Source organism: Lottia gigantea, assembly GCF_000327385.1.
Source record: "Lottia gigantea unplaced genomic scaffold LOTGIsca_6, whole genome shotgun sequence".
Lineage (NCBI taxonomy): Eukaryota > Metazoa > Mollusca > Gastropoda > Lottiidae > Lottia > Lottia gigantea.
This window is the reverse complement of record NW_008710049.1, coordinates 4,249,218-4,259,225: the sequence shown is the minus strand read 5'-3', so window position 1 is coordinate 4,259,225 and position 10,008 is coordinate 4,249,218. Positions and strand designations below refer to the sequence as shown.

The following is a 10,008-nucleotide window of genomic DNA, read 5'->3' as shown; positions in this document are numbered from 1 at the left end:
GTAACTTTTTATTAGGATATTATTAAACGTCTTTGGGGGTCAATGGATTATGAACTGGGTACATTCAAGATTTTTTTTAATTCAATTTTTTAGCAGAATTCAGTGATTTCAAAAGATTAATTTAACCTTTTTAGAATTGCATGTAGAATGTCAGTCTAGGTGGTATATCAAATTTTACTGATTATTTTCACAAGAATTGCAAATATTCAAAATATTGTTAGTCTAAGAATGACTGTGTTGATAAAGATATAAACATGAGCACAGATTTTAACTTTGAAATTTGTTTTTACAGAGGTTGATTTCATTCAAATTGATGACATTCTCGTTCAAAATTCCAAAGTCACTCTAAGATTGTCAGTATTTTTTTGAAGCTTATATTCAAATTAAGTTAACAGTAACTGTGATTAAATAGTAAAATTGAATCAAAGTTACTGTAACTATATTTTCAGGCCAGCTGGTTTTTCCACAGCATTAAACACCATATCTAGTAACAGTACTGTTAAAGTCAGTGATGAAGAGAAGAAGAGAATTTTAGAAGAGGAAAACAACAGATTACAACAATTAAAGGTATATATCAAATTTCACCTTATCATGTTCTCAAATTTACTTAATCTGTGTGTTAAGAATCCCTTGGTCTTATATTTTTCCAATAAAGTAAAAAACTGCATGGCTGTTGCACAGCCGATGAGGGTGTTGAAATGACATCAGTTGATTTTTAAGTCCAAATGGTTGTCATGGGTTTTAATCTAGGTGCTCTTTAATAAGTCATAATTCCTGTCAAACCAACTGTATATTGGTACAGATAATTCGGGAATTATAAAGATGTGTAACTAAGGACCACCTGGTATAAAGGATCCTTGTGAACCTAAGATGTCACCCTTGTAAAAAATGGTTGTTTCTTTCCTTTTATTTCATAGATTCATAGAAATTGGAAAGTTTCAAAACAATATGCGTTGAATGTATTGTAAATTATTTTTATCTTCAGGAACAAAGAGTGCAGGAATTAACAACTTCAAATTCTCCAGTTTCTTCATCCTCTCCCCCTCAAAATAACCCTTTCACTCCCCCAGCATCCACTCAGAAACAAGGGAGCATCGATTTATTTGGACCAAATTCTCCTACTAGTGTCAACCAACAGAATAACGCAACGTCTGCCAGTGGTAGACCCAGTGACGATCTGTTAAATATGACTGGTAATCCATTTATGGAGAGTGTGCAAAATGTCATGGCAACAGCTTATTCCAATAATAATCCGTTTGGTGGACAACCTGCACAACCTGCGGCAACAAACAGCTGGGCAACAAATGGTAATGTCTCTGCATGTAAGAACACATTTGAATATAATTACATAAGTGAATTTTTGGCTTAAAAAAAGAATTGTGTGAAATGATAGTAGTCTATGAAATCATATGATTCTACAATGGTAAATGTCATGTGACTTCACTGATAATTGACTAACGTCAACAGGGCTACATATCAATTGATATTCAGCTTTCATTTCCAAACATTTTTACTGAGAATTATTCTAACATGGTTTAAAATTATAGTTAGGATTCATTGAGATCAACATGAAGGGCTTTCTTAATCTTTCATTCATAGTAAAGTTTGAAGTGGTATGAAAAAAAAAAATTCTATGTTCTCTTATATGTTTCAGCTGCTCAAAATAGTTTTACAACAGATGCAGACTTTGCTAAAGCTTTCAACAACACATCAACACCTTCATCAGGTTAGTTCATTAGAGTTGTCTTCTCTTGTTACTATGGATTAAGAATTATTTCCCTTCTCTCTATTTCTCTGCTTATTGGACGGCTTTGGATATGTTTATTTAGCTTTGGTTTTAATTTAATGAAATATATTGTTTAGGATCTAAAAAGTAGATTTGCACTTGGTCTTGGGATATTCTAAAGTGTTGGGCCTCATAGTAGTTGATAAGTATTGATATATTTTAAAGCACAGATTTAGGCCTACTTCTCTATGAATTATGGCCAATATGAAGGGTTTTTTCTCATAATATTGTGGATATTTTGATCAGTATTTTTTGATATTGATAAACGATTGTTTGATTTCACATGAACACAACACCAAAACCCCCACAAATCCTACTTCCTCTCCACTCTTGCAAGAATACCCAAAGCCAAAATATTTTTTAAAAAATGTTGGTATTAATTGTGTATCTAAGAAATCTGATCGGTAAAATCACTGACTATCTGAAATTGTAACGTGTCCCGACATACAAATATAAATTTCTCCATACAAACATAGATATGTGTACACATTTCAAATCTTTAAAACATACAATCTACATTATTTTTATGTAGTTCTGATCCAAACTCCTGGTTGATTTTCAATAACCTTTCATTTTACCTCAAATTAAATTAGATTGTTTGTTTTTTATGGTGTTTAGAAATATCTTTAACTCAACTACACAATATTTAAATGCCAAATAGCCTAATCTAGCCATCCCATTTTATTACAGTTCCCTTCCCTTCTTCCCTCTTCCTTTTAAACTAATTTTTATCCAACCTCAAACTAAAATCACTTTCTTTACATTTTCTCACTTCTACTAACCAATAATCAATTTCATAAAATAAACAAAAATGTATCTTTTGATAGATATTGTACAGAATGTTATTACTATTACTATGTTATGAACTTTATAAAAAGCAAATTTAGAATTAATTTTATTAAGATTAAAAAGGGCTGGAAACGGCTAACATTGCACACTAGAGTTGCCAGTCTATAAAGCCCAACATTACAAGTGGAAAATAGTAAGATGTAAAACTGTAATTTCTCTTGGCCTTCAGAAAGTCAAACAATATTTATATGACACAATATTGGTATAAGATAAAATAATAACAGTGAACTTATTTCTTCTTAATCTTACATTTGGATTATGGGAATTAATATTGGCTTATAACTTTTTTCATTTAAGCAGATTCCAAAAGTCATCTTCATTTTTTAGAAAAATTCTATTAAATCATGTTGGTTTTTTATATCGATCTGTAGTTTCATTAATTTTCCAAGATCAAAGGTCTTTCAGAAAAGATTGTTTCTTCTATTTGTTAAAGATGTCATGAATTCATTTAAAAAAAAAATTGTCCTTCTTTCAACATACTTTCAAGTTTTGTTGCCTTAAATGAAAACTTTTTGAATTTTAAAATTTCTTTCTTTTACTAAAGTGTCCTTACTTTTGACTATTTCCTTTTTTGGAATCTGTTTTTGGGTGGCATGGTTGATGCATGTTTTTTCTTCTCTTACTAATAGCAGGTTTAGATGTTTCATTGACAACTACTACTATGGGACCACCAACTATGGGTCCAACACCTAACACTCAAGGTATTGCACATGCATGTACATGCTTTATAACAATTCTTTAATGGTCAATTCAGTACTTTTCTCATTCTTCTTTAGGCTTTTGAGAGTTTAACCAGCAAACTTTTGAAGAAGCTCAAAATTTTGCAGGAACAAAATTTTTGCAAGAATTATTTTGCCACAAAAATAATCTTTTCCATTACTAGTACATGAATTGATCATCATCATATAACTAACTAACTAAATAATGTTTCTGTTTGAGTCTATAAAACTGTTTGATATTGTACATGATTTTATTACTATTGTAATTATTGTTTGTTGCTTTTTTGAACCTTAGACCCATTCTACGCTACCAGTAATAATTTCCCAGTACTGGAACCACAAAAATCACCAGAGAAGAGTATGTATAGGACAGGTTTTGTCCTGTAATCCAGCTTCAAATTATTATAATCAGCACTAACCTATTAGCAACAAATAATATACTGCTGAGTTATTTGCTCAAAGCTACCATGCAATATGAATTTACAAAATATTTTGTTTTAAGTTCGTTTTTAGTTTTTTATCCCGAGAACAAGCTAACTCTTTATTTTTTAACTGATTAAGTTTAAGTTTTCACTTTTGTTTCTCAGTCTTTGACTGAAATAAACAAGTATTCTTTTAGTTCCGTTTTGAATCCTTTTACCATTTGATTTTCTTACTTTAAAGTTTGGGAATTAAGACTTTCTAAGAACCATTTTGTTAACAAGTTTTTAGATTATCATGGTAGCTTTAATCATTTCAGCTTGAAATAAAACCCTTGTATTTATTCTTTCTTCTAAGCAGCTGTTGATTTGGAATCTCCTCTTGACCCGTATGACCCTAAATTTTCTCATAAAATTGGATCTTCTCAGAATCAGGACATTCTGGGCTTGTCTTCTGGAATTTCTCCAGCTCTAGATATTCCTGGGGCATCCCCAATGGGCATGTCATCAGGGATGTCTCCAGGATTTGATATGCCAGTTGGTTCTCCTATGGGGAGAAGTGCTGGCATGTCGCCTGCTATGGACATCTCTGGTGCATCTCCAATGGGAATGGGGATGGCTTCACACGGAGCTATGGGTAGTATTTTTGGGACAAGTCCTTCTTCCTCCCCAGCTACAGGTATTGGGTCTCATTTATATCTTATCTTTATGTGGTGTTAGAACATAGAAAATGTATTCAATCATAGATATCTGCTGAATTTCTATACACTTTACTTGAGAAAATATTGATTTCTGATTGATCTTTGATATTAAAGGGAAAATTTAGCGGCACTATTCTCGTTAAATTTTGCAGTATCATATAACAAAATCTTTGGAAATCTGCAATTACGAATGCCTTCATATTGGAGATTTTAAAATTAGCTTTAAAATATGAAATATCTTCATAAACAATTCAAACTTAATTGGTTAATTGGTTATTTGATATATCATTTACCTTTATTTTCCTGTTTGGCAACAAAAATGAAAAGAAAAGCAGATATCTGTGATACCTAGATAATAGCCTAGCCAATATTTATTGTACACAAGAAAATAGATTCAAAGACATAAGCGTAGAGAATTTCCCAATTAGGCTTATCATGCTTACCTACATCTGAAAACAAGAGGAAATGCTTTTGATATAGCTGTTACTATTAGCGAATGATATATATATATATCTATATAACTTCACCTTGTATATCTCCATATACCTTCAATTATTTAATTGATTCACCTCCTTCTGAACAGTGGGGTGTAAAAATTTATATTATTATTTACCTTTAGTTGTACTTCAGTTCATATGATTTACCTAGAGTTCTTTAGGATGTAAAACTTCATTTCATTCCATAGATGTCTATATCATTTATATATGAATGTACATGTAGAAGAATTGGATGTTAAACTCTATTTCAGTTCAGTTTCATTTCATAGATATTCACAATATGTTCCTTAATATGTTTTAGTTTATCTACATAGATTGAAGACTGTATTCATCATCCTATTAGTTAGACATCAAACAAAAGCACTATTATGGCTATAACAAAATGAGATGGTTATAGTGAAGTAAAGTTAAGCTGCATACTTCCCTAAAGCTTTCATTTCCTTGTCTCGTTAATTGCAACATCACGAAAGAGAAACTTTATTTGTAAACAGGAATTTGTTCCAAAAATCAGAAAAAAAATGATGATAGTATGAAATGAAATGCTGGTGGGGTGATCTGTTGATAAAAAGAAAACTATCGATGACAATATTTGTTCATTTAATGAGAAAAAGTGGTCTCTATATTAATGATCTGTTGATCATACCACTCAATCTCAGTGTGATGTGTGAGTGTTCAGTGTTCATATATAGCATGATAATCATCCATGTATTATATAGAATCTACCAGGGCTGTTGCATTTTGTCAATCATTTAAGTAACTTCAAATTCAGGAATTTTGTGATGACAATTTAAATATCCACAAGAATATCTCATATTTAGGTCTTAGTTGAAAGGTACTACCTCATTGAATGGACATCAAATTTAAAGTCTCAAACTTGGTCAATGAGAGTACATATTCATCAGTTGGACTTACCAGGTGTTATGCCTAAAGAATGGAATCTCTTTATAAGACTAATATATCCATTAAACTAAGTAATTATTGAAAAAAAAGCTTGCTTCACAATTACTTAATTTACTGAATTATTACTTAGTTTTATGGATTTATTAGATTATAGAGGGATTCTTTTGTATAGTTTTGACAACAGGTAAGTCCATTGATGAACAAAGACTCATTTTAACCAAGTATTAGAATTTCAGTTTTTTGATCATCCTAAGAGGTAGTATACCTTTAAAGATGAAAATTTGTAATGTATATTAGAACTGGTCGAAAAAATACAAACAAATCGACAGCCCTGGTACAAGCAACTTTCTTTTTCAGATAATGAAATAATTGATATATACATACATAGTTATTTGGTATCATATGTAATTACAAACTGTCAAAATCCAAATTTATCCAAATTTCATTTAATTTCATGTGATATTATGACACTAGACCATTTTGTAAACATTTACAAATAAATAGTTTGGTTAGTTTTATATTCATCCTTCGATCAATATGTACTTTTGCTCACAAAATAATGTGCCATGAATTAAAGCTCTAAAGAATTGACATATAAATTTGTCATTGAGAGATTAATATGTATTTATTGAGAAGATTGAATTTGTGTAAATATTGGTTAAATAAACTACTGTCTAATGCAATAAATATATAATTAAGCATTACATCACGCCTCATAAAGAAAGTAAAGTAGGGATATATGAAATAACATAACTTCTGTCTAAACCTGTATATTAACAATTGATAATGCCCAAATTATTTATCCAAGTTTCTAATTCAAAACTTTGTTTTAGGATTCCATGATTATAATTTACCACCAAGTCCAGGTGAGAGATCAGCCTCATACAGAACTTTTTAGATTTTACGGAATTAAAATATTTTCTTAGTTTTTTGAAAAAAAATTTATGACATAGTTATTCCTTTTTTTAATTACTTTTCATCGCTATTTCAATTACTAATTTTTTTCTTTATTATAGAAATCCCTTGTTAAAACATAACATGCTTATTTTAACACTTTTGAAAATTTTAGTATTGTTACATATTTTGCAATGTGAAGGATATTTATGCACTTCTTAATACGAATTTTATTTTGATGTAAATTGTATGTTCCAATGATTCTAGCTCTGAGCATGAGAGATTGGTCTTCGTTTTGTTTTAAATTTACCTGGGAGTGCATATATTGGAATCAACTATACAGTTTCTTATTTACTATTATCTTTTTCTTCTTGCTTCTAAAGTTCCACAAATGGGCCACATGAGTCCAGCGATGGGATCACCTAGTCTAGGGAGACATAGCCCTGCTATGACTGGGCTAGGAGGAGGTCTAGGAGACCTTGGGCAACTTGGTTCATTAGGATCATTGGGATCAAGTCATCCAACTAGTGACATGGGAGGAACAGGTGACAACAGAGACAATAATTGAAATTTATTCAGCGTATTTATTTCGTAGAATTTAGATGTCCAAAATTCTTTGTCTTTATCTTGTGTCCTTAATCATTTGCATTTATAAATTAAAACATTTATGTCATTGGTACGTAATGCATGCTCTGTTGAGAATTTCCTAAAACATATTTAACTTATCATGATATATTCCTATCAAAACCATCATTTAAAACGTCAAAATTGATAGACAGGTGGTGGAGTATTAGTATACCCCTTAATAGACATCCAAGGTTTATATCTCTGATGCACCTATTGTTCAATCAAGAACATTTTATTGGTTTTAAAAAGTTTTTAGACATTTGATTTAGACACTGGGTTTTGGCAAGTAGATTTTGATTGTTTCAATTTTATCATTGAAGCACAAATTATTTTTTATAATAGTATAGCATAGTTAGAAAAAGATGAATTTTATTTTTAACAACATCTGAGTGAATTTATATTTTGTAAATGATATTACAGTTTATTTTCAGATAATCTTTATTTAATGTTTTTTTTTTAATCCTTATCCCAATCACCATGTTGACCCAAATCTTGTTTTTAAGTCACATGTATGTATGTATGTATATATATATATATATGTATGTATGTGTTTATTTCAGAGTACACACATTTTTGTCAGCCATTGCTATGTATGCATGCACTTTCATTCACTCTGTTCAGTGTTTCTTATTATTGAGTAGTGTCTATGTTGAAAAAAATATCATCAAGGGAGATAATTTCATAATTGATAAATATCTTTTATCTGAAATCTGAAAACAAAATTGAATGATTAGCATATATATTGATATAATGAAAATTATTCTCAAATTTTCTTAACACTTTGTTGACATAGTCATGAAGTATTATTAATTTCTTGTATTATGTTGTAGGTTTTGATGCATTTGGTGATGTGTTACAACCCTTATCAACAAATACACCTCAAAATCAACAAAAACAATCAGCTGGGCTTGCAAAAGATTTAGATGCTAGTCTAGTTCAGTTAGCTGGTAATCTCAATATTAAAGGAAGTAACAGCCAAATTAAAAAGTAAGTTATTGCTGCTATGTATTATCCTGAATATTTTGTAAATTAACCAAGTCAAGTTGTTCATGCTTTATATCTGTTTACTGGAGTGGACCATGATGAATCTATTATAAAGAAAGAAGCCCTGGGTTCTGTTCCTCAAAAATTTTTAAGATTAAAATTGGCCCCATGTGTTAGATTTTCAAATTTTATCATAAATTTTTTATTGCAAACAGAGCCATTCCATCACAAGTTATTCTTTAGAATAATATAAACCGAGAGAACCTTTCATTATAATATCTTGAATTAAAAAAAGTCATGTATAATAAAAATCTTATTTTGTCTTAGAACTGATCACCAGTGGCAACCTAAAGGAGAACAGAAATTAACAGGAGGTACCAACTTTGCCCCACGACCAACATCTACTGGCCCAACATGGAACCCACAATTTCAACAACAACAAAATATGGTATGTCTTGATGTACTATGTACCTAATACTTTATACTCCCCAATCAAATTGTGTTTATTGGTATATCTACTATTTCATTACTGTTATGGGATTTTTATCAGCTTTTGATGGAGCTTGTTTAGAACATTTAACTTTCTTCCATCAACTCCTGAATTTTTAGTTTTGCTTTTATAGAGTATGGCAAGAATAATTGATCCCAAATTGCTGTTTGAAACTTTATTTTAGACTTTGTCATGATAAGCACTCACTGATAGTCAGTCAAGGATATTTTCAGCAAACACATTCCGGAGAAAACCGTGTCAAATAATAATAGTGATATTCTTTGTAAGCGACAAATTTCTTTTTTTGCCCTGTTGGGTAATTTATCTTTATATTTGTAGATGGGAGGCCCAGGTCAAATGGCACAACCCAGAATGGGATATGGTGCACAAGGAATGCAAATGGGACAACCAATGATGGTATGTAGAATTCAGTCTCTTGTTTTCAGCTTTCAAGCAAAAAACAGACTCTTTTTAGTCTTTTGACTGACATGAAAATGGTCCTACAATACATGCTTTGATTGGTTTTAAAATAACTTCATTGGAACAGGAGTGTGATGGAAAACATGTTAGATTACCATGAAGACAGTTACAGAAAAAAAAATTGTTAGTTAATATTTATTAAACAATTCTAAGTCTACAAACTATATGTCATGACTGTCTCTTTTTCAGGGTATGCAGCAGCCAATGGGCATGCCTAATATGGGAATGGGAGTTGGGATGGGCATGCAGCCACCAGCTTATGGAATGCAACAACCCATGGGATTCCAACAACCTAGACCACCTACTCAACAACAAAATATCAATGATCCATTTGGAGCCTTGTGAGGAAAGCTATTGAAATAGGTGAATATATATATAATTGACTCTTTCATTTGGGTCGCTATTTATTGACAATTTTCACCATGTTAAAAGCCAAAGTTCATATATAGATAATTAATTTATTGCCTTTCTTTGATGTTCTTAGCATGGAACTTTCATGGTTTCTTGCATTCATTTCTTTAAGAATTTATTGCCTACATCTTCAATTAATTAAAATATCTTAAACTATCTGATATAGCAAACTACATCCCTTAAGAGCCTAGCAAAGAAAATGTAGTATGTTTTTTAATCAAACTGTCTTATACTCCATGTTAGAAGTGATA

At 30.7% G+C, this 10,008-nt stretch overlaps 1 protein-coding gene across 1 annotated transcript; it reads left to right on the top strand.

The window, feature by feature from the left end:
* Positions 1-4,268: 4,268 nt before the first annotated feature.
* Positions 4,269-9,691, top strand: LOTGIDRAFT_154795 (hypothetical protein; the record flags this gene model as incomplete). Its single annotated transcript, XM_009063993.1, has 7 exons — positions 4,269-4,452; positions 6,705-6,737; positions 7,149-7,310; positions 8,223-8,379; positions 8,704-8,824; positions 9,206-9,283; positions 9,536-9,691. 7 exons carry the CDS (start codon positions 4,269-4,271, stop codon positions 9,689-9,691), a joined length of 891 nt encoding a protein of 296 aa, XP_009062241.1.
* Between the last annotated feature and the right edge of the window lie 317 nt (positions 9,692-10,008).